Consider the following 24,495-nt stretch of genomic DNA (forward strand, 5'->3'; position numbering starts at 1 on the left):
ATTTTATTTATTTATTTGACAGAGATCACAAGTAGGCAGAGAGGCAGTCAGAGAGAGAGAGAGAGGGAAGCAGGCTCCCTGCCAAGCAGAGAGCCTGATGCAGGGCTCGATCCAAGGACCCCAGGATCATGACCTGAGCTGAAGGTAGAGGCTCAACCCACCGAACCACCCAGGTGTCCCAGTTTCTTCAATTTTTACATTTGCTTCTTTCAGTGATGTATCTTTACCAGGTGAAATGAGGCAGAAAATTTTCTAATAAAAAGAATTTAATATATTGTTGTCTGCTGATTTTTTTTTAAGATTGTATTTATTTGGGAGAAAGAGCACAAGCAGTGGGAGAGGCAGGCAGAGGGAGAGCAGGCTCCCCACTGAGCAAGGAGCCCGATGTGGGGCTCCATACCAAGACTCTGGGATCATGATCTGAGCTGAAGGCAGATGTCTAACTGACTGAGCCTCCCAGGCATTCCATCTGCTGATTTTTTTTTTTTTTAACATTTAATTTATTTATTTGACAGCACAAGCATGGGGAGCAGCAGGCAGAGGAGGGGAAGAAGCAGGCTCCTTGCTCAGTGGGAAGCTTAATGTGGGGTTCCATCTCAGGACCCATGGGATCATCCATGACCTGAGTTGAAGGCAGACACTTAACTGACTGAACCACCCAGGACCTCCTGTCTGCTGATTTTTTTTTTTAATTTTTAATTTTAGTTATTTATTTGACAGAGATAAAGAGAGAACACAAACAAGGGGAGCAGCAGGCAGAGGGAGAGGGAGAAACAGGTTCACCGCTGAGCAAGGAGCCAGATGCGGGGCTTGATCCCAGTACTCTGGGATCATGACCTGAGTTGAAGGCTGACACTTAACAGCTGAGCCACCCAGGTGCCCCATATCTGCTGATTTTTGTATTGAGTTTCTTATCTTTCTGAAAAATGGACCCCATAGCTTGGTGAAATAAAGGACAAGGCTGTTGAATCTTTCTTTTTTAAAAAAAATTTTTAAATTATGTTATTTTTAAGATTTATTTGTTTGTCAGAAAGAGAAGAGAGAAGAGAGCACAAGCAAGGGGAGTGGCAGAGGGAGAAGCAGGCTCTCCACTAAGCAAGGAGTCCAACTCCAAACTCCATCTCAGGACTCTTTATTAAAGATTTATTTATTTATTTGAGAGAGAAAGAAACATGAGTGGGAGGGGCAGAGGGAGAGCAAGAGAGAATCTCAAGCAGACTCTGAGTGAGGAGCCCTACTCAGGGCTCGATCCCACAACCCTAAGATTGTGACCTGAGCAAAAACCAAGAGTCAGTTGCTTAACCAACTGCACTACCCAGGTGCCTCCAGCCAAATTCTTAATTATATTAGGAAAGAAGGAAAATTTTTCTTAGAAATAAGTGGTAAGATTATTAATATTCTTTTTTTAAGGTCTTAAAATCCAGGTAACATACAGTGTAATACTAGTTTCAGGTGTACAATTTGTTGATTCACCACATTCTTTTTCTTTGTAGCAGTACAGTTGCTTTAGATTCTAGTGCAGAAGTTGATTCCTTTGTCAGATATTTTTTTTTTCTGTGTCTGCCAAGATGCTTAAAGTGAAATTGAATTTTCTCTAAATTTGATTTTAAATTGAATCCTCATTCACCATCATTATATTAGTCTGGGTAATTCCTGGGAAGTTTCCTTTCAAGGTTGCTAGTCTTACTGTATATATCTCAGTTCCTCCCTCAGAGTGTATACTAAAAATTATTAGTCCTATTTAAAACAGGATGGCTTAGGAATTGTTTCTTTATGGCCTTGCAGCCAAATACATTTTCTGGGTTCCTTTCAAGCTGGGAAGGAAAGAAATAGGTCCATTTGTGACCACCCTTGGTGCTATGATCATATGTATTAACTGAGTATTTTATTCTCGGACCAGAGATGCCACTGGGAAAGAAGTGTATCGTCTTGCTCTTCAAACCAGGGAACAACACATCCGGAGAGACAAGGCTACTAGCAACATCTGTACAGCTCAGGTAGATCACATGCCTGCCTTGCCCACTGAATCGTTTAGAATCTACAGAAATGAGCTGCTCATGCATTCACTCAATTGTTCTTTCATCCGTTTACTACCTATTGGCCAGTGTTTGCATCAGAAATGGTGTGATCTTACTGGTAGAGAAGCCCTGTGGTCTTGTCAGAACCAAAATATAATGTATTTTCCTAGAGCTCTATGTACGAATATACGTGATACTTCATTGTTTCTAGCGTTCTTGGCCATTGGGCCAGGTCCATTATGGGTGGCATGCGACTGAGCACTTTCCTTAGGGTTGAAATGGAAGCCCTCTAGGAATGTGATGAGGAAGGCAACATGACTATGCTTGAGGGGTGATGAAGATTGACTGTTTGGTGGTGGTCGTGGGGTACTCTTGTTGGGGACTCAGGATAAACATTCCTGAAAGGATGGAATAAAAGAGGAGTAGCTTCCTAAGTTCCTGATGATTTTGGAAGTTGCCCAGGGTTCATATCAGAGGGAGTAGTGTTTGAGACCAGGCCAGTTTCTGGGCTTAGGTGGAGGATTCTTCCTGAGCAACCAGTCCATTCTAGATCCATCTTCTCCTTCAGGGTGAGAGAAAGAGCTCTCTTCGACATCTCAGTGGGCAATACAGTGCATTTTCTCTTAGGGCATTGGCTGAAAGCACCACCACCAGGTTTTAGAAAGACTCTCCAGGGGCAGTAGATAATAAGATCTTATATTTGGTTCTATAGCCTTTGGTCTTTGGACTAGTTTCCTCAGTAGGTTTTCTTGTCTTATTGCCTCAAAAAGGTGGCTGCTGCTTTTTAGTTAGTTAAGAGCTCTTCTGTTATCACAGGAAGGAGCCAGCTGTCAAGAGTTTTTCCTCTGTTGATAACAAATTGAACTTTATGTGATGCTATTACTTTCTGTAGTTTACCCCTCATTTGTTGAATTCCCTGCTTGCATATTTCCCCTTCCTTTGCAACTACTTATTGTTCCTCATTGTTCTGCTCATGTACTTGCAAAAGATATCTGTCTGGTTATAAATGCATTAAGGGGTTTTCTGCTTCAATGTTTGAAATTAATTTTACAGGTGAACTTGGGCTGAACAAAGGTCTCCATCTTTTTCAGCAATTATTAAAATGATGTTTGCCTTGGAAATAGCCCAACTCTGTCTTCTTTGATTTTTTTTTTTTGAAGATTTATTTGCTTGTTTACTTACTTATTTATTTATTTATTTAACAGAGATTGAGAGAGAGAAAGAGATAGTGAGAGAGGGAACATGAGCAGGGGAGTGGGGGAGGGAGAAGCAGGCTTCCTACAGAGCAGGGAGCCTGATGTGAGGCTTGATCTGAGGACCCTGGGATCATGACCTGAGCAGAAGGCAGATGCTTAACGACTGAGCCACCCAGGTGCCCCTTCTCTGATTCTTTTTTTTTAAAGATTTATTTATTTATTTTAGGGAAAGAGTTGGTGGGGGGCAAAGGAGTAGAGGGAGACAGGAGAGAAAATCCCAAGCAGACTCCACCACAGTGAGTGTGGAACCTGATGTGCTGCTCAATCCCAGGACCCTGAGGTCACGATCTGAGCTGAAAGCAAGAGTTGGACACTAACTGACTATGCCACCCAGATGCCCCTGTCTTCTCTGATTTTTATCTTCTCATTCTGGAAAGCTTCTGGCTATCCATTGTCTATTTCATTTCATGAATTTCTTTTCATAATTGGTTGCATAAAGCAGTTGCTCATAATTCCAGTGTCATTCTCTATAAGCATGTAATTAATGTTTTTTGTTAGGAGATGACTGATAATCTTTTGAGATGCTCCTTGAACACTATTGCCTTTAACTCCAGCTTTCTGCTTCCTTAGCGACTGCTCTGTGTTCTCGTGACTGCCTCTTTCCTCTTGAGTATAATAGGCTCCATGCTGGAATTGTCTTAATTGTGCACTGTTGGTAGTACAAAGCCTTTTTTTTTTTAATCTCTGAAAGTGTGTTATTGAATTCTTTTTAAAAATTATTTCTATAAACTTGTGATATTTCACAGACATCTGACTTTGCATCATGTCCTGTTCTTTATGTCTTCTTTTTTCTTGGGTTCTACTACCACAAGCAATTTTTTCATTAGCTTTTTCTAAAGTCATTGTGTTGAGGTATAATTTACATTTCATTAACTCTTTCAGTGAGCTATAACTCTACATAAAATTTGACCATTTAAAGAATACAGTTCAGTGGTTTTTAGTATTTTTGTGAAGTTGTGCAACCATCACTAGCATTTCATTTCTGAACATTGTCATCACCCCAAAAAGAAACCAGTTTATGAAGCAGTCACTCCCCATTCTTCTCCCCTCCCTGCAGCCCCTGAGAACTACTAATCTACTTTCTTCCTATATGTATTTGCCTATTCTGGACATTTCATATAAATGGGATTTTTACAGTATGTGGCCTTTTGTGCCTAGCTTCTTTCACTTAGCATAATGATTTCAAGGTTCATCCATATTGTGGTATGAATCATACTTATTTTTTTTTATGGATGAATATTGTCCCATTGTATGGACATGCCATATTTTGTTTATCCATTTATCAAGTGATGGATATTTGGGTTGTTTCCACTTTTAGGTATTTTGAGTAAAGCTGCTATGCACATTCACTTACAAGAGTTTATGGGGTCATATGTTTTCAGTTCTCTTAGGTATATATCCAGAAGTAGAATTACTACACCATTTTATTGACCCACATTGAACTTTTTGAAAAACTTCCAGACTGTTTTCCAAAGGGGTTCACCATTTTTTATTCCCTCCATCAGGGAATATTTTATTTGAGGATTGTAATTTCTCCACATTTTTGCCAATGCTTATTATTGCCTGTCTTTTCAGTTATAGCGATCCTAGTGAGTGTGAAGTGTTATCTCGTTGTGGTTTTAATATGCATTTCCCTTATAACTAATGATTTTGAGCAACTTTTAATTATGAGTTTTTGATTATACTTTTTTATTACTTTATTTAAGTATACTAGTTACGTTAAGTTTGTCCAGGTTATCCAGGAAATTTGAATTTTCTTGGTCTTTATTTCTTTGAACTTTGGAGTTCTAAAGCCTTTCTAAGATTTCTAAAAATGATTTTATATTTGTTGTCAATTTGTTGGCCAGTCACTTGATACAGTTTCCTCTTTGTGGAAAAGAACCATCTCTACATTATGCAAGATTGTTGTGATAAGAGGATTCCAGAGAATTCTGTGAATATCAGGCCTGAGTTTCTATTCCTCAGAAGTAGTCATAAGCATTCGCATACATAGTGTCATGGGTTGTTTGACTTGCCCTTTCCGTGACTAGAAGGTATTGTAGTGCTTCTATATTTATTTCTAATTGTTATACAGAGTCCACAGAGCTACTGTACTCTCTTGGGGGAATTTTTGTAAGAAAGTCTATTTCTGTGTTCTCAGATGTCTTCTTCTTTTTTTATAGAAAGGGAAAGAGAGGGAGAGGGAGAAAGGGACTCTTAAGCAGGCTCTATGCCCAGTGCAAAGTGCAACGTGGGGCTTGATCTCAAAATCCCAAGATCATTACCTGAGCCAAAATTAAGAGTTACGATGCCTTGGAGGTTCCTCAAAATGTTGAAAATAGAACTACCCTATGACCCAGCAATTGCACTGCTGGGTATTTACCCTAAAGATACAAACATAGTGATCCGAAGGGGCACATGCACCCGAATGTTTATAGCAGCAATGTCTACAATAGCCAAACTATGGAGAGAACCTAGATGTCCATCAACAGACGAATGGATAAAGAAGATGTGGTATATATACACAATGGAATACTATGCAGCCATCAAAAGAAATGAAATCTTGCCATTTGCGACGACGTGGATGGAACTAGAGGGTATCATGCTTAGCGAAGTAAGTCAGTCGGAGAAAGACAACTATCATGATCTCCCTGATATGAGGGAGAGGAGATGCAACATGGGGGGTTAAGGGGGTAGGAGAAGAGTAAATGAAGCAAGATGGGATTGGGAGGGAGATAAACCATAAGTGACTCTTAATCTCACAAAACAAACTGAGGGTTGCTGGGGGGAGGGGGGTTGGGGGGGTGGGGTTATTATGGACATTGGGGAGGGTATGTGCTATGGTGAGTGCGGTGAAGTGTGTAAACCTGGCGATTCACAGACCTGTACCCCTGGGGGAAAAAATATATTATATGTTTATAAAATAAATAAATAAATAAATAAATAAATAAATAAAATGAGAAAAAAATACAAAAAACAACCAAAAAAAAGTTATTAGATAAAAAATAAAAAAACCTACACCTATTTTAAAAAAAAAAAAAGAGTTACGATGCTTAAGAGTTAAGATACTTAACCAACTGAGCCACCCAGGTGCTCCAGATGTCGTCCTTTCCTTTGCATGTTGGCTTCACTTTTGGCATCTTTTTTATTTTTATTTTTTTGCTAGAGAGAGAGAGAGAGAGCACAAGTAGGGGGAGTGACAGGCAGAGAGAGAAGCAGGATCCCCACTGAGCAAGGAGCCAATGTGGAATTCGATCCCAGGACACTGGGAACATGACCTGAGCTAAAGGCAGATGCTTAACTGACTGAGACAGCCAGGTGTCCCTTTCTGGCGTCTTTTGAGAACTATTTCTTGTTTTGCAGTGGTCCCGTGGATTCCTTCTGGCAGCCTCGTTGAGAAAATTGTACCTAACAAAATCGATCCAATATTGAATATCATCCAACTTTAAAGCACTATGTTTCTCAGGTTCCCTTCCCACTCCATGGTGATTGGCTGTGAAGATGACCTTGAACTAACTACTGACCTACTTACTACCTTAGGAGAAAAGTCACAAATGGGACTGAAAACTTCAGAGTTTATAGTGCTTACCTAGTAAAATAGGAGTGGCAGTGGGAGAATAGAGTAGGCTGGGCAGGGTAGGAATCTGAGACCTGAGTTGGGACCAGTTTCCTAGGGGGCCGGGATGGTATTGCATGGTTAGAAGATTGCTAATTGGCCGGATCTAGGGCGATAATGCAAATGAGGGATGGGACCAGGAAGAAGAGAAAAGCACGAGGAGGGCCTCCATCAATTTTTGCCACATTGTAACTCCTTTTGGTCTCTTATCCTAGCTATCTTATTTTATCCTCTTTCCTGACTCAACATGCCATCACAGTGGATCCTTTTCCTTGTTTCCCATGCAGGACTTCCTCACTGCACATCCTTGAGCTGACTGTGCCCCTTACTCTGAGAAATTCCAGTGCCATTCCTTTCTGTTTTTCATCACACAAAACACAGGCTTCCCTGTAAATGTTTTTGTGAAACCTCAATCCCGTGGTCAAGGGAGATATCTTTGCCTGAGAAAGTGACCTTGCTGTGAGCAGGGAATAGCCAATAGGTGCTGATTTTCTCTTTCTAATGTATGTCCTGCCAGATCATTGTGGTTTTATTCCCCTGTGTCCTGCATTTTCATTTTCAGTAGTCCTTTTTCACACAATCTCCGTTCATCTGTTGTTTGGCTGAAATTCAGCTTCTAGCACTTTATTTACGTTCTCAGGAGAATTGGGTTTTCTGAGTTCTTGTGTATTTGAAAATGGCTTGTTGCTTTTATCTTTGAACTGTTTGAGTATAAAATTCTTAGATCTCACTTTTTTTTCTGACACCTTTATTACTCCATTGTCTTCCTACATGAAATACTACTTCTCAGTGTTTAATGACAGCCCCATCCCCCCCCTTATGGGTGATATGATTATAAAGTTTCATCCTCCTCCTTTATGGTGGTCAAATTTGAAGGTTTAGTGTCATGACTCCAGGGTGTCTTGGATGCTGTGTTTGCCCCTGAGATAGGCAGGTTATAAATGGTCCCCCACTTAAATGGAGAATGCAGGAAATCTGATCATTTTTTTGGTCCCTGTTTTCAATTTGGCATTTCAGGTCAAAATAATATTTCTTCTCACTAATTGTCTTCATCATATTGTTGAGCATGATTCCTTAAATGTTCTTGTTGTTTTAGGCTCTCTTGGCAAACATGGCTGCAATGTTTGCAATCTACCATGGTTCCCATGGGCTGGAGCATATTGCTAGGAGGGTACATAATGCCACTTTGATTTTGTCTGAAGGTGAGTCACTTATCTGTTTAAAAACTTTGGGACATATTAAGACTGATAAACCTGAGTAGGCAAAATAGAAAAATTGTGTCCAATACTGTTTACAAAATTGAAAGTCAAATAAAGTACTTCAACATTTCTGGGACACCTGGGTGGCTCAGTTGGTTAGGCCGCTGTCTTTGGCTTGGGTCATGATCCCAGTGTCCTGGGATCGAGTCCCACATTGGGCTTCTTGCTTGGCAGGGAGCCTGCTTCTCTTTCTGCCTCTGCCTGCCACTCTGCCTGCTTGTGCACGGGTGCTCGCTCTCTCTCTCTCTCTCTCTCTCTGACAAATAAATAAATAAAATCTTAAAAAAAAAAACTATTTCAACATTTCTGATAGACTGGGTGTTAAAAATTTTAATATGGAGATCTCTTACTTGCTCCCCAACCCGATAAACATCAGCAGAATGATCACTCAGAGAAAAATGGGCAAAGGACATTAAGTGTAATTTTATTTTTTAATTTTTTTAAAGATTTATTTATTTGATTTTTAGAGAGAGAACCAGGGGGAGGGGCAGAGGGAGAGGGAGAGTCTTAAAGCACAGAGCCTGATGCAGGGCTCAATCTCACAACCCTGAGATCACAGTCTGAGCTGAAATAGAGTCAGATGCTTAACTACGTCACCCAGGAGCCTAAATGTAATTTTAAAAGAAGCAAATACACAAATAAATGGCCAATAAGCATAAAACTTCAACCTTACTATTAAGGAAATGTAAATTGAAACAATATCGTTTTCTCCCATTACTTGTAAAGATTAAAAAGAATGCTGATGTTGGTATAACTTTTTTTAAAGATTTTTATTTATTTATTAGAGAGGGAGGGAGAATACAGACAAAGAGAGATGGGAAGAAGCAGATTCTATGCTGAACGGGGAGTCTGACAACATGGGACTCTATCTTACCAGGACCCTAAATCCTGACCTGAAGGCAGATGCTTAACTGGCTGAGCCACCCGGACACCCATGCTGGTATAACTTTTATGAGGGCATGTAAGCAGTACATTATCAAAAGCTTTAAAAATGTGCCTAAGTTTGAATAAAAAATTCTACTTCTAGAAATTTATCTAAAGGAAGTAATCAAGTAAGGATGTAAAGGATATCCACTGAAGCGTTGTTTATAATAACCACAATCTTAGAAACAACCTTAATGTTCAATAGTAAGTGATTAAACATTAAAAAGATGACTTGGATATTGAGCTATAGAAAAAAAATTATTTATGTATTACAAATGTTTTAAAGTATAAAGAACTGTATGTGATATCACACACACACACACACACACACACACACCCCAATTCTAGAGTAATATACACCAAATTGTAATCAGCAAGTATTTCTGGATGGTGATTATGGTGACTTTTCTTTTTTTAAATATGTATTTATTTTATAATATTCTATAGCATAGTAATAAGCATTTAATTTCTTAAAAAAAAAAAAAGCAGCTATTGAAACATTGGCTAAGATCAGGAACAGACTATAGTTAAAATTTACCTCTTGGGTCCCCCGGGTGGCTCAGTCAGTTAAGTATCCTACTCTTGATTTCAGCTCAGGTCATGATCTCAGGATCCTCAGCGCTCAGCGCAGAGTCTGCTGATCCCACCCCTTCCCTCTGCTTGTGCTCTCTCTCTAAAATAAATAAATACATAAAATCTTAATTTAAAAAAAAAGTTTACCTCTTTACTTCTCTGTGAAAGGTCAGGGGCTACAGAGCAGATTTCTGTTGGGGACTCATGGCTCTCCTGTCTTGTCTAGGTCTCAAGCGAGCAGGGCATCAACTCCAGCATGACTTGTTCTTTGACACTTTGAAGATTCAGTGTGGCTGCTCAGTGAAAGAGGTCTTGGACCGGGCCGCTCAGCGGCAAATCAATTTTCGGCTCTTTGAGGATGGCACAGTTAAGTAAAACTTACCCATTTTTAAAACTACTTTAAAATTTCCTGACTTTTCTTATTAAAAATTTTCTTCTTAAAAAAATAAGCATTGGAATTTTGGGCACAATCTATGTTTTTAAACAATCTTCATTTCCCACTAGGAACATTGTGACTTTTAAATAAAGGATAATTCATTCTTAGCTTTACTGAAGACTTTGTGTTTTCATGTAGGGGACTCTAAGCCACATATTTTCTCATAATACCCTTCACAATATGACTGTTGAAGGTAAAACATGATAAGTGATATAATAAATTAAGTTAAGGAAAGAAAAGGGTAAGTGAATCTAGTGTCAATAGGGGTGACCTACAGGCACCAGACTGTTAGAGCCTGGAGGTGGCTCCTAAAACTCTAAACTTTGTGAAGCCTCAGACTCATCTAGTCACGGGCCAACTTGGATACAGTGGCACCCAGATATTTTGGAATAACTGAGGGTTTTATCCAGCATCTTCCTCCCTTTGACCTCTCTTGGGGTTTCTCCGCTGGTCTTGGTGTTTAGGGCTGATGTTTGCCTTTTCATTTTCATTTCTGTAGCTTGGGATTTCTCTTGATGAAACAGTCAATGAAAAAGATCTGGATGACTTGTTGTGGATCTTTGGCTGTGAGTCATCTGCAGTAAGTAAATTAAGAAGGTGCATTTCTCATAAAAACTGAGATGTTGTCAAAGATGACTTGGTCTCTTGTTCCATGTGTGACATTGGGTGGCCTGTTGTTAAAATTATGCCACTGACCATCCCTGACAGCTGGTGGTCACTGCTATGGGCCCTAGCTAATACCTTGCAGCCGGGCTACATGGGAGGCTTGTTAATGGTGTTTAATTGAAACTACCCTAATATGGAGAATCATGACATTGGTGTCTTAGTTATGTCAGTTTTGGGAAAATACTCATTCATGTAACATATTTATTGAACACCTAAAACGTGGCAGGTACTGAGGCCCTGAGGATGGTAGTGAATTAGACATGATTCCTGCCCTGACAGAGTTTATAGTCTAATGGGGACTCAGACATGCAAAAGATTAAAATCCAGGTGATATGTCATACTAGGTGATATCTGAAGATGCTCTGTGAGGAGGAGCTTCTCCCCAAGACTTGGAGAAGTTGTCCTAAGCTGAGCTCTGAATGATGATGGGTGGGAGTTATCCAATCGGAGATGGCACAATTGAAGAACAAGGTGGTTGGGGCCAGAGGTGTTCTGGACACTGGGAAGAGCAACAATAAACGCTTAGAGGAGAAAGATTACAATGTGAACTAGGGGCAGTTCAGTGTGACCGAGTTGGTTTCTAAAGCAAATGAAATAGCAGGGCCATGTGAGGAGAAAGGAATGAAGATGATAGAACAGTCAGCAGCTACCTAAACCTGTGGCAAGATGTTAATCACAACACTCTACAGGACCCGGTGCATAGGAAGCACTCAGTAAACACTGTTGAATGCATCAGTGGAAGGAAATGTTTCCTATACAAGTAGAAATAGGTTCCAGAGTGCTGAACAGTGCCATCCTGGTCATCTATGTATTGTTTAAGAGAGGACTTCAGTATCAGGTAACAGTTGTAAACCATCAAAGAGATAGCAACACTGTTCTTTTTTAAGCTTTAGTTAATAAATCGGAATGAATAAGCTGTCTTCTCCCTAGAACTCTGCATTGAATTTAACCCCAGGTTCCATGCATTTAAGGAATATTTATGGAGCACCCACCAAGGGCTCTAGATAGCTTTACTATCAGCCTGCAGCAGAATGAGGAACAAGACATGCATTTATATAATCTGGATGTTAAATCCTTATCAGATATGATATGCAAACATTTCTCCCATTCTGTGGGTTGTCTCTTAATTCTTGATAGTGTCCTTTGAGATGCAAAAGTTTTTAATTTTAATTGAAGTCCACTTTATTTACTTTTTCTTCTGTTACTCATGCTTTTGATGTCCTATTTGAGAAACCAAAATCCAAATCCAAGATCATGCAGATTTGTGCCTCTGTTTTCTTCTAGGAGTTTTATACTTTTGGCTTTTAAATTTAGGTCCTTAGTTCACTTTGAGTTAGTTTTTGTATATGGCATAGGGTATAAGGTATAAGGTAAGGGTCGGCATATGGTATAAGGTATAAGGTAAGGGTCCAGCTTCATTCTTTTGTATGGATACCCACTTTTCTCAGCATTGTTTGTTGAAGGGATTATCCTTTTCCCCACTGAATGGTCTTGGCACATGTATTTTATTAGAATTGTTCTCACAAATGAAAGCACTGACAAAGGAGAATACTTATGTGAGTGTTGTCATCATAACTTTTCTTTTTAATTTACTTTTTTGAGAGAGAGAGCATGAACAAGAGCATGCACGGAGGTGGGAGGCAGAGAGAGAGGGAAAGAAAATCTCAAGCAGACTCCCCGCTGAGAGCGGAGCCAGAAGCAGGACCCTGAGATGGTGACCTGAGCCAAAATCAGAGTTGGCTGCTTAACTGACTGAGCCGCCCAGGCGCCCCCCATCATAACTTTTCTGATAGCCCTTTAAAATAACTTACTAGAACTTGCTTCATTACTCAAGGAACATGCAGGAGACGTCTTATTGGGGATGGGGGCAGGCAATAAAATTTGTAATTTTTCCTCTTTTCCTGTGACAAATGTCAATAGAACTTAAAAATGATGCTCTGGATATTTGCCACAATTCATGACTCCTGATACCTGTTATCTCACCATGCCAGATGCCAGCGGGTTGGGCAGTGGTAGTAGATCTCTAGTGCTTTGTTGGGGTACATGCCGACCAGAAGCCTGGATCTCCACAGGTGGTTCCAGGCATGCTTTCCACTGTTTAGTCTGTGGTCTCTCCACATAGGAGCTGGTTGCTGAAAGCATGGGCGAGGAGCGGAGAGGTATTCCAGGGACTGCTTTCAAGAGAACTAGTTCTTTCCTCACACATCAAGTGTTCAACAGGTTTGTGTGGTTATGTGCATTGTGTGCTGTGGCTTGGGAGTACAATGGAGAGTGGCTGCTTAATTTGTTTTAAAGATTTATTTATTTGAGAGAGAGAGCAAGTGAGAGTGTGCAAGTTGGGGGAGGGACAGAGGGAGAGCATCTCAAGCAGACTTCCCACTAAGCATGGAGCCCGACATGGGGCTTGATCTCACGACCTATGAGATTATGACCTGAGCCAAAACAAAGAGTGGGAGGCTTAAGCAACAGAGCCATCCAGGCACCCATAGAGAGTAGCTTCTGGATCTAACTATGATATGCTCGGGTTATTGTAGCTCAGCCATGGCTCTCTAATAAACCATCTCCATAAGGATTCTATTCCTGATTTTAGCAAAGCCATCTCTTGGTGGCTCTGCTCCATTGGCAGTTTAACCCCTAATCCCACTTGTCAGGAAGAGAGGACTGTGGATACCCAGGAACTCAATGTACTCTTCTTCCCAATCTTTCCTCCTACCCACAGAAGCTTCTTGTCCTACTGCATCCCCTGAGGTTCGTGGGGGTTCTGTGTCTTTACTTTCCTCTGAGGCTTTTGTTGGCATGTTGCCTATGGCTCAGTTTGATCAGTATTTTGAAGGTGGACCTGTGTGTCTTATCTTTCAGGAGGATGTGTATAGACTCTTACCTCATAATAATGCCCCAAATCATGTGTTTTGTGTTCACAGCTATCACTCAGAAACAAATATTGTACGATACATGAAGAAATTGGAAAACAAAGACATTTCCCTTGTTCACAGCATGATTCCACTGGTAATTGCTGTCTTTATTCCTACTTCTAACCCTAACCCTGGTCCCACCTCTTTGGATATATCTGATATGCTGCAAGAGGGATGAAGGGGTGGCCATGTGGGGAGATCAGAGGGTCAAGAGGAAATCACTAATGTGATTCATTTTGGATATGCTTCTTAAAGGGGTCCTGTACCATGAAGCTCAACAGCTCATCTGAACTCGCAGTAAGTAGGATACTTCTCTTAAGAGGGAACTTAGTAGGAGCAGTGTTCTACCTTGTACATAATTACATAACTGGAGAAAGCTACTGGGATTGTGATTTAATAACTACCTGAATAATTCTTTACTTTGCTGTTCTTTTGTTTTTTTGGTTTTTTTTTTTAAGATTTTATTTATTTGTTTGAGTGAAATAGAGAAAGAGCTCGAGTGGGCAGGGAGGGGCAGAGGGAGGGGGGAAGCAGGCTCCCCACTGAGCAGGGAGCCTGATGCGGGGCTCAATCCCAGGACCCTGGGATCATGACCTGAACCAAAGGCAGACACTTAACCAACTGAGCTACCCAGGTACCCCATCTTTACCTTGCTATTCAACAATTTTAGGAGAAACCCCAATTTTATTGTAACTTGATCATTTAAATTTGAGTAAAATTATCTGAAATTAATACTATATGTTAATTAATTGAATTTAAATTAAAATGATTAAATATATAATATTCATACCTTCCTATCCCCTATTTATTTATCTGTAGATTTTATTTTTAAATAATCTCCACACTGAATGTGGGGCTTGAACTCACAGCCCTGAGACCCAAGAGTCACATGTCTATTGACTAAGCCATCCACTTGCCCCTCCTATTCCCCCTTTTAAACCTGCAATGCTTTTATCAACTTGTAGTTGTTAAGCTCAGTAGAATTTAGAACGTTAGCCTTCTTTCTAGGAATCCATTCACAGTGCCAGAAGGATAGAGACTGCAGGTTTTGATTTATTTCTTGTATCAACAGAAGATTTGTGTAACTTGCTCTTGTGGTTGATAAATATCTCTCCTAGGCTAGGATCCATTTTAGCAGAACTGTCCTCTTCCTTTTTTTCCATAGGATTATTCTGATATGACAAACCCATCAGACAAGAAAATCATTTTATGTTGTGATTGGAAGCATTTTCCCCATTTGCTTTTGTTTGTGTCTTGTTCTGCTCAGCGAAGAGAGAATAAATATATGTGCCGTAAACCATACCGGAAACAACTCATTGGGTTTCATGGATATAAATCTATTTCGGGGATTTTTGTTCCTGAAAAGATAAAAAAAAGTTTATATTTTTGTGGAAGTTCCCTTTCTAGGCTTTTCTGACCCACTTACAAAATGAAGGCAGTAAGAGTACTTATCTGGTAAGACTGTGGTGAGATTTAATGAATTAATGTATTTAAAGTGCTTAAACACTCTTTGTGCTAGCTATTGCTATACTCATTATTGTCACATAGTAAACACTCTTTGTGCTAGCTATTGCTATACTCATTATTGTCATCATTATTAAAGTTAGTATTGTTCTTACTATTACAGTTGTACATATGCATGTGTTTTCTCCCCTGTTGCTCTTTAGCCTATCACATGGAAAGAATTTGCAAACATTCACCCATTTGTGCCTCTGGACCAAGCTCAAGGGTATCAGCAACTTTTCCAAGAGCTTGAGAAAGACTTATGTGAACTCACGGGCTATGACCGATTCTCCTTCCAGCCTAACAGGTAAGAGATTTCTTCTGTCTTTTCAGCTATCTCTTTTGGTATAGTACCCCTCCCCCTCAAAACTTTGAGACTTGAAACAACAATTTCGTATCATTCTGAGAGTTGAGTAGACAGTTAACTCCACTGGGGTGGATGGCTAGAAGGTCCAGCTAGTAGCCACATTCACATGGATGGCAAGTTAATGATGGGCTGAGAGCTCAGTGGAGGATGTTGCCCTGGGCCTTGGTTCTTGTTCAGGTATACCTCTCCATGTGGTTGCTTGAGGCTCATTCATCCTGGAATGATGTCTAAGTTCAAAGTGGAGTGTTCCATGATGGAAGAATGTGGAAGCTGCAAAACCCCTTAAGGCTCAGCCTCTGGAGTTTCACAGCATGACTTCCAGAGAATTCTATCTATTAAAGCAAGTGACAGGGCTAGCCCAGTTTGAATGCAGGAGAGGACAACACATAGGTGTGAATGTCCAGAGTTGTGTTCCATTGTGGGCCATCTTTGAAAACTAGTTACTATATCCATCAATGACATCGCATTAGAATTAGAATCAAGTACACATGTTAACTCCTAGCAAGCGGCAGTGTCTCAATCCAGTAGGGTCAGGAGAACCTAGATCCTAGTTTGTGCTATCACTAATAACTTAGAAAGTTCCCTGCCCCCATCCTGGCCTCTTTCTTTATCTGTAAAGTAAAAACTCTGAAGAACAGTGAGGTGTTTTTGTTTTTTTTTTAAAGCAGAAGGCTCTAGCACCAGTTTTTGTACTTAATAAAATACAAATGTCTGTGTTCCACTGTAGCCCTACTGATCATAATCTCTAGGAGTTAGGACTAAGACAGCTTATTTTTAAGAAGTAAACAAATGATTCTGATATACATCCAATTTGGAATCCAGTTGGTTTGTGATCTTTCTTCAAGGGAAAAGAGAGAGAGAGAGAGAGAGAGAGATGGGTAGACACTTTTATCAGCATGAGTTCACGTTTCAAGTATCTTCAGAAGAGTTGCGTTTCTGTGGCTGGATTCGCCACCTTCCGCTACTCGAAGTATAATAATACTCCACCAGCAACCTCAGCATTTACATCACTCAGGAGCTTGTTAGAAATGCAGACTTCAAGATAAAAAAATCAAGGGTCAAATAATACATTATATGTTAATAAAAATAATTTTAAAAAGATACAAAAATGAATGTTTTTTTAAAAAGATTTATTTATTTGTAGGGGGTATTAGCAGAGGGAGACTCTTCAAGCAGACTTCCTGCCAAGTGAGAAGTCTGACAGGGGGCTTGATCGCACAACCCCGAGATCATGATATGAGCCCAAACCAAGAGTTGGAGGCTTAACCAACTATACCACCCAGGCACCCCCCAAATCAAATGATTTTAAAACTGAAACATTTATTGTCTCACTCTCTGAAATAGAAAGTAATTAGATCTTAGCTGCAATCAAGCCCTACCTCCTATTTGGTAACATAAGCTCTACAGCAAAGTCATGCACTATGTAAAAACATACATCCTATAAAATACAAACCCTTTAGGAATGGGGCATATGGCAAATGAAAGGACACAGAGCTCTTTTAATAATAGCTTCTCAAATCCTGATTTTATAAATAGGAAGGAATGACATGCATGAAAGTCAGGCTTCATACCTTCATTAAAACATCATCAGTCTGCCCCTCCCCCTTTTCAAAGGAAGAGAGAAACCTGAGTGAATTATTAATCTGTGGCAATAATACTTTAATTAAATGTTGAAAATGAAGAAACTTCGCCCTCTAGTGATGGAATATGATTACATCTTCTGTGTCCTATGGGAGAGTAATTGTTCAGGACTATTTAAACTCTTTAAGCCCTTAGCTTTTGCAGCTCATTGAGGGCCCAGCTGGGGTCCTGAAAGACGGAACCTAAGGACAAGGAAGCTTGCCTTCCCTTAAAGCAATGGTTCCCAACCCTGGCTGGAAATTGGGAGTCATGTGGTGAGTTTTTAAAAGATTCTGGTGTCCAGATCTCAGTCCCAGATGGAATTGTAATCTTAATAGGGAAAGACAGGGGTAAGGTAAGGGACACAGGCATGAGTGCTTCCCAGGTGATTCCAGTTTGAAGGCAAGGGTAAGAACCACTGTCATAGAAGTTTCTCTTGTTGTTTTTCTTATTATATCTCTGTCCTGCTCTCCTCACTCATATGATTGGCAGTGAGATTCAGTATCCTGTCTTAGTTTTGTAGGAGGGAAGGAGATTGTTATTAGGATGTCCTTTCTGTCAGTGATGCCTTCTCCACCTTCACAGATTCCCAGATGTAACCCTCATTTCTAAGAGCTGATTTGAAAGGAACATGAGCCATGCCTAAAGTTGAGGCTTATTGAGGTATATTTCTGGTTCTTAGCAGAGGCTGCTATGACAGATGAGGAAATGCCCTACTCTTTTGTTGGGAAAATCATGCTTCCAGAGATTAAAGTTTGGGGGAAAGAGGAAGGGATACACCATATATTCTCTATGTAAGGATTTTATTTTTATCTTGTTCGAACCCTCTTGGTTTATTTGTGCTGATCTTCTCTCCACAAGTGAATTATATATCTAGGTTTCATTATATTCTAAGTATTATACTTAGTCTACCCACAGGGCTAACTAATTATTGGTTAATTCATCATAATTTCCTGCTGGCTATTGACCACTCCAATCCAAGGTATCGATGTAGCCTTCATATTTATTGTAAGAAGAAATATAAGTTTTCCTGGATATTCTGTATTGAGGGAGAATTTACTTATTGTGTCAGCCACTGAAATTATACTTCTAAAATATGGGGTGCAGTCGTAATTATCATCAGGAGATTATTTCTTGGTGTTTTCATTTATACCTAATTGGAGTTGGTCAGTATATCTGTAGGGTTCTAGAGGCTAGTCACTGAAAAGTTTTCCATCTAAATTTCTTTTCCTTTTTGGTTATCCTATGATTTTTATGATATAAATATGATATGTCATATTTATATTTATTATGGCAAAATTTTTAAGAAGTAGCATTAGAATATTTTGCAACTCTAAAATTTTTTATTGTGGTAAAGTACACATGACATGAAAATTTAGCATTTTAACCATTTTTTTAAAGAATTTATTTATTTATTTATTTGACAGAGATCACAAGTAGGCAGAGAGGCAGGGAGAGAGAGAGGAGGAAGCAGGCTCCCTGCCGAGCAGAGAGCCTGACGCAGGACTCGATCCCAGGACCCTGAGATCATGACCTGAGCCGAAGGCAGAGGCTCAACCCACTGAGCCACCCAGGTGCCCCATTTTAACCATTTTTAAGAGTACAGTTCAATAGCATGAATTCACATTGTTTTGCATTCATCAGCACCATCCATCTCCAGAACTTTATCTTCCCAAATCAAAGCTCTGTATCAGTTAAACAACTCCTCATTTCTGTCTTACCTCAACCTCTGGCAACCATGATTTTATTTTTTGCTGCTATTAAGTTGACTACTAGGTATGTCATGTAGGTGGAACTATATAATATTTGTCTTTTTGTATCTGGTTTATTTCATAATGTCTTTATCCATGTTGTAGCATATGTCAGCATTTCCTTTTTAAGGCTGAATAATATTTCCCTGTATGTGTGGCTCCACATTTTGCTTATCTCTGCCCATTGATGGATATTGGGTTCTTTCCACCTTTTAGCTGTTGTGAATAATGTTACCATGAAAATTGATATATAAATACCTGAGTCCCTGGTTTTAATTCTTTTGGGTATATACTCAGATTTTTTTTTTTTTTTTGAGGCATGGCCATACTGATTTATGTATTAATGCAGAGGTGTAGGTGGGAAGAGGTATATGAAAAGAAGGACAGTTTTCTCAAGGTGGTAGAACTTCAATGCTTTTTGTCCTTATGCTTTTTAATTTTTTTTATCTTGGTTTTCTCCTTCCCTGTCCTTACGCTTTTCTAGATTACTAAAAACTTCTTCAACCATGATAAATGTTGTTATGTAATCTAAGAAGAAGTTAATTTTATTGTGGGGCGCATGCGTACTATGAAACAATTAAACACAGTGTAAGATGCTTACAGATTCATTTCTACCCTGGGTCTTCTAATGTCAGAGCATTTCTCTGTCAGCTGATGGCATGATAAAGCTGGTTTTGACACCTGCCCTGGGTTTCATTCCAAACCATATTCTACCTCAGTCTTAGTAGCAACATAGTACTCAAACATAAAGTGAGAAAGTCTTTCAACAAGGGCATAGGAAACAAGCTCTGAAGAACAGAATGAAATTTAACACCAAGTGGACTCCTAACACAACTCTCTGGTTCTAAAGATGATTGTGTAGGAGAACAGTTTTCAGGCATGAACCTGAGTGTCCTGCATGTGGTCCTGACTGCTCCGCCTCGTCTTTGCTGCTGGGCCTTTCTGATCTGATCCAGTAGAGTTCTACATTATGCTCACAGACGGCTTTTGGTCTTTCCATAATAGTGTCTGCCTAGGTATATACTGCCACAGGACCTTTCCCTTCAGTGGATTTTTTTTTTTTTTTCTGAAAGGGAATTCAGTAACTCAGAGGAAGGGTTAACACCCAGAAAATGTGAGACCTCCAAAGGGCTTCCTCCTTAGACATAATGTAGGTTTCTTCTCTCAGCAAGAAGGCACATGCTGTTATTGATCTGATTGAAGCTTAATTGAGGAATGGCTGATGATTAGGTTGAAAAAGGATTTTATTATGATCAACTGTGGCATGAAATCTTTAACTCATATGGCAAAACTTTTTCTTGCTCCATTTCCTGGGACTGTTAGATTCCAAAGGTGTTTAAGACTTGATTAAAAAAAAAAATGTTAAGAAGCTTGTCCCCATTTCTTGATTTATTGCTCCACCCACAAACCTGGAGAGCACTTCCAGTTTGGTGAAGAAAGTAACCAAATCAAATTTCATTATCTTTCCATTTTCTACTGTGCCCAGCATGGCTTGCTTTGGCTTTTTCCCCTAAAACACTGTGACACACTTAAAATCATTCAGCAGCACACAGATGCACTCCAGAAATTGCTGGGTTAGAGTTACGATGTAACGTTTAAGGCAGACAGAAACAGTAATTAACACCTTTCACTGGTATCTAAAGTGAAAGACAAACCAGGATTATTATTAGCTCCCTTGGTTTATAATAAGAGGAAGGAAGTTGTTTTCATCTTTAAAAACAGCAAACTATGATCATGAGTATGGAGCTGTCAGTTAGTTTCCCAGAATCTCCACCTGAAAGGTTCTTAAACAGAGGTGTAAACAGAATAATCTATGGATCTCAAACTTGATTGTGTAGGAGAATCACCTATGGTTCTTGTTAAATTGCTAAACTTCTCTGTCAGAGTTCCTGATTCAGTAAGGCTGGATTGGGGCCTAAGAAATTACATTTCTAGCAAATTTCTGGATGATGTTAATACGCGGGTTTGGCCACCATACTGTGAAAAACACTGGGGTTGCAGCCATTCACAGTCGTGGCTGCTTATTAGAATTAGTTGGAGAGCCTGTGAAGAATTCTGATGCTCTCCCTACCCCACAAACTAGTATCAGAATCTCCTAGGGCGGGTTGGGGAGGGGAGAGTCATGGTTTTTTAATACCTGACCCAGGTGATTCTAATGTGCATCATTGTTTTGGAGAGTGTGTTGCCCTGAACAAACACCAAAGAGGTAAGCTTAGTTAGATTAGTTAGTTAGAATATCTTCCAGTGGTCTGAACTTTCAAAGTGCCATTCGAAGACTAAATCACAACCATCATGTGCCTATCAGGAGATAGAGCAAGGAGAATCAAACACCTGATAGCTGCTACCTCCCACACCCCCATCCTTGAGCTCATGACTGACGTCACTGATAGCTCTTAACAGGGCTCATACCATTGATAATCTCTGATCATACTTTCCACGGAGGCTGGTGCAGCTCCACAACCTCCCTCTCAGAGAACTCTGGGAGGCTAGATAGCAGAGACCCTCCTCTGGTTAGAGACTGATTTCCCAGAATTCCAGGAAGAAGAGAATGGTAAAGGATGAAGAGAGGCATCTTGGGGTACGTGGGTGTCTCAGTCCTTAAGCATCTGCCTTCAGCTCAGGTCATGATCCTGGGATCCTGGGATCAAGCCCTACATCAGGCTTCTGTCTCAGCGGGAAGCCTGCTTCTGCCTCTCCCACTGCCTGTGGTTGTATTCCCTCTCTCACTGCCTCTCTCTCTGTTTCAAATAAATAAAAAATCTTAGAAAGAAAAGAGCACCATCTTTGAGGACATAGAACACAGTAAGGAGAAGATCTCCCCTTCCCCAGTTTCCTTAACTCTCAAAAGTATATTTTGATTTTTGCTGTTTGTAGGGTTTGGAGCAATGGTTCTCACACTTGGTCACACCCACAAGATTTTTTTTTTTTCCTAAAGATTTTATTTATTTGTCCGAGCACAAGTAGGCAGAGTGGCAGGTAAAGCAGGCTTAGGGAGAAGCAGGCTCTCTGATGAGTGAGGAGCCCGATGCTGAACTTGATCCCAGGACCCTAGGATCATGATGTGGGCCTTAGGCAGCTGCTGAACCAACTGAGCCACCCAGGCGTCCCCCCACAGGATTTTCTGATTCAGTACTTGAGAACTTGAATTTCTACCAGGTTCTGGTGAGGCTGATGCTTTGTTTGGGAACTTAAGTTTGAGAACCTCTGCTTTAAGGTACTCTTCAGATATCAGAATGGTTAGAGCAGCTGTATCTATTCAGATGTTTCTTGACCATAATTTGAGTATAGAATTCAGTTTATGTCAAATTAGATACAGATTGTAAGAACATTCCAGAATGATCTTTTGAGAGGTTTTTATTATATCCTCATTGGAAAGGAGATCCAGGCAGTTTTGGGGTACTTGAGGTAAGCAACAGCATTAGACTGATTAAATCCTATTGCTTCCAAAGTACGTGTATTGGAAAAGTGTCAGTTAACCCTGTTTATTTCATTCATAAGATAGGAATCAGTGCCATTTTTTTTTTAACCTTATTTTCTTGGGAGTGTCTGATGATGTTGCCATGGATTGAAACTGGGATCAGTTTCACCATGTCAGTTCCTTAGCTAATGTTTCATTTGGATCACTTAGTCACTTCCTGAGCACTTGATGGTGGTATTTTTAAAATAAAAAAGTTTTTGGATGAGGGGAGTTTGACATCAAAATGCTCAACATCAAAACATACATCATAAGAAATCCTTAATTGGGTTTCCTTCTGGAGAGTGAGACTGGTAAAATGGGAGGGGGTTGCTTGTTTTACTGATACATATTTTTAAATCACATGAATGCATGATTTTATAATAATATATAATATAATATAATATAATATAATATAATATAATATAATATATAGTAACATAATATAATTTAAACTTAAATCCACATATGAATTAGGTGGCAAGACCCAAGAGAGACTGGCAGCAGAGATCAGGGTTATTCCAGGGGAAGAGTCACCACTACCACTGGAAAATCTGTGACTGTCCCATTCCTTGGGTCACTCTTTCCAGATTGATGAAGTCCCAGGCTACTGGAGTATCCTGTGGTTGGGAGTGGGTCATGTGTCCAGCACTTTGTTAATGGGTAGTGATTGGGAATGTCCTGTCCCTTCCTGCTTCTACAGGTGGCTTTAGGACCCTGCCTTTCTCCTGGGCTCACACAAAATGGGAAATTCCCCTAATTAGTAAGGGGTCTAAAAGACTTTGCATTCCCACATACACATAAAAACAGCAACAATGAATACCCAGTGAATCTCCAGCATCCTAATGGAAACCTTTCTTAGTATTTTTTTTTTTTTTTTAAGATATTTGTCAGACAAAGAGGCATGGGGAACACACAAGCAGGGGGAGTGGCAGGGAGAGGGAGAGGCAGGCTCCCGGCTGAACAAGGAACCAGATGTAGGTAAGACTTGATCTTAGGATCCTGGGATCAGGACCTGAGCCAAAGGCAGATGCTTAACCAACTGAGCCATCCAGGTGACCCTTCTTTAGGATTTCTAAGCACATTTCCGTATTGGATCATCACAGCACCATTTTCTACTTGGGCTCTCTTTGATATCTTTACTGTTTATTTGATAAGTAGTTTGCAAATATTTTCTCCCACTCTGTAGCTTGTCTTTTTGCCATTTTAACAGGGTCTTTTGCAGAGCTAAAGTAATTACGGTGAAGTGTAATTTATCAATTTTCCTTTTGTGAATTGTGCTTTTGGTTTCAAGTCTGAGAACTCTTTGTTTAGTCCTAGATCCCAAAGATTTTTTCCATTTATTTCTAAAAGTTTTATAGCTTTGTATTTTACATGTAAATCCATGATCCACTTTGAGATGATTTTTGTGTAAGGGTAAAAGTCTTAGGTTGACCTACATGTGTCTAACTGCTCTAGCACTATTTATTGAAAAGGCTACTGTTCCTCCACTGCATTGCTTTTGCAACTTTTTAAAAAAATCAGTTTGGTTTATTTTTTGTGAATTGATTTCTGGTTTATGTATTCTAATCCATTAATCTACATGTCTGTTCCTCCCCCAGTAACACACAATCTTGATTCCTGTAGGTATATAATAAGTCTTGGCATCAGATAGACTGATTCCACCCACTTTCTTCTTTTCCAAAGTGTAGCTATTCTAGTTACTTTGCCTTGCATATAAATTTTTGAATAAACTTGTTTATATCTATAGAAATCTTATTTTTTAAATAATGATATATATTTTAGCTTCCAGATGTTACAATGCGTACAATGAGCTAGATGCTAGTTGTTAGATATTATAGATAAAGGGAAACAATTCACTTCTTATTTAAATGTATAATTTATCACCAGAGAATGATTTCTCATGAAGAATGTCTTTTTAAATGTAATAGTTAAAAAAATACCAAAAAAAACTTATCAGGAAATTCAAATATTATTAAAAATAAAATGGGTCCAGGGCGCCTGGGTGGCTCAGATGGTTAAGCCTCCAACTTTTGGTTTCAGCTTAACTCATGATCACAGGGTCGTGAGATTGAGCCCCATGTCAGGCTCTGTGCTCACTGAGAAGTCTGCTTGAGATTCTCTCCCCTGCCCCTTCCTACTTTCTCTCTTTCTTTCAAAT

General features: G+C 39.7%; 1 protein-coding gene across 1 annotated transcript in view; it reads left to right on the forward strand.

The window, feature by feature from the left end:
- The window catches only part of GLDC (glycine decarboxylase), a 93,738-nt gene that overhangs the window by 34,307 nt on the left and 34,936 nt on the right, over nt 1–24,495 (forward strand). The window contains exons 8-15 of the mRNA XM_032845503.1: nt 1,901–1,997; nt 7,966–8,071; nt 9,852–9,991; nt 10,561–10,641; nt 12,850–12,947; nt 13,649–13,733; nt 13,895–13,936; nt 15,307–15,449. Coding sequence (XP_032701394.1) covers nt 1,901–1,997; nt 7,966–8,071; nt 9,852–9,991; nt 10,561–10,641; nt 12,850–12,947; nt 13,649–13,733; nt 13,895–13,936; nt 15,307–15,449 — 792 coding nt within the window. The remainder of the gene's footprint in view (nt 1–1,900; nt 1,998–7,965; nt 8,072–9,851; nt 9,992–10,560; nt 10,642–12,849; nt 12,948–13,648; nt 13,734–13,894; nt 13,937–15,306; nt 15,450–24,495) is intronic.

The sequence above is a fragment of the Lontra canadensis genome, unplaced genomic scaffold (assembly GCF_010015895.1).
Source record: "Lontra canadensis isolate GAN:19392208 unplaced genomic scaffold, GSC_riverotter_1.0 scaffold165, whole genome shotgun sequence".
NCBI classification, from domain to species: domain Eukaryota; kingdom Metazoa; phylum Chordata; class Mammalia; order Carnivora; family Mustelidae; genus Lontra; species Lontra canadensis.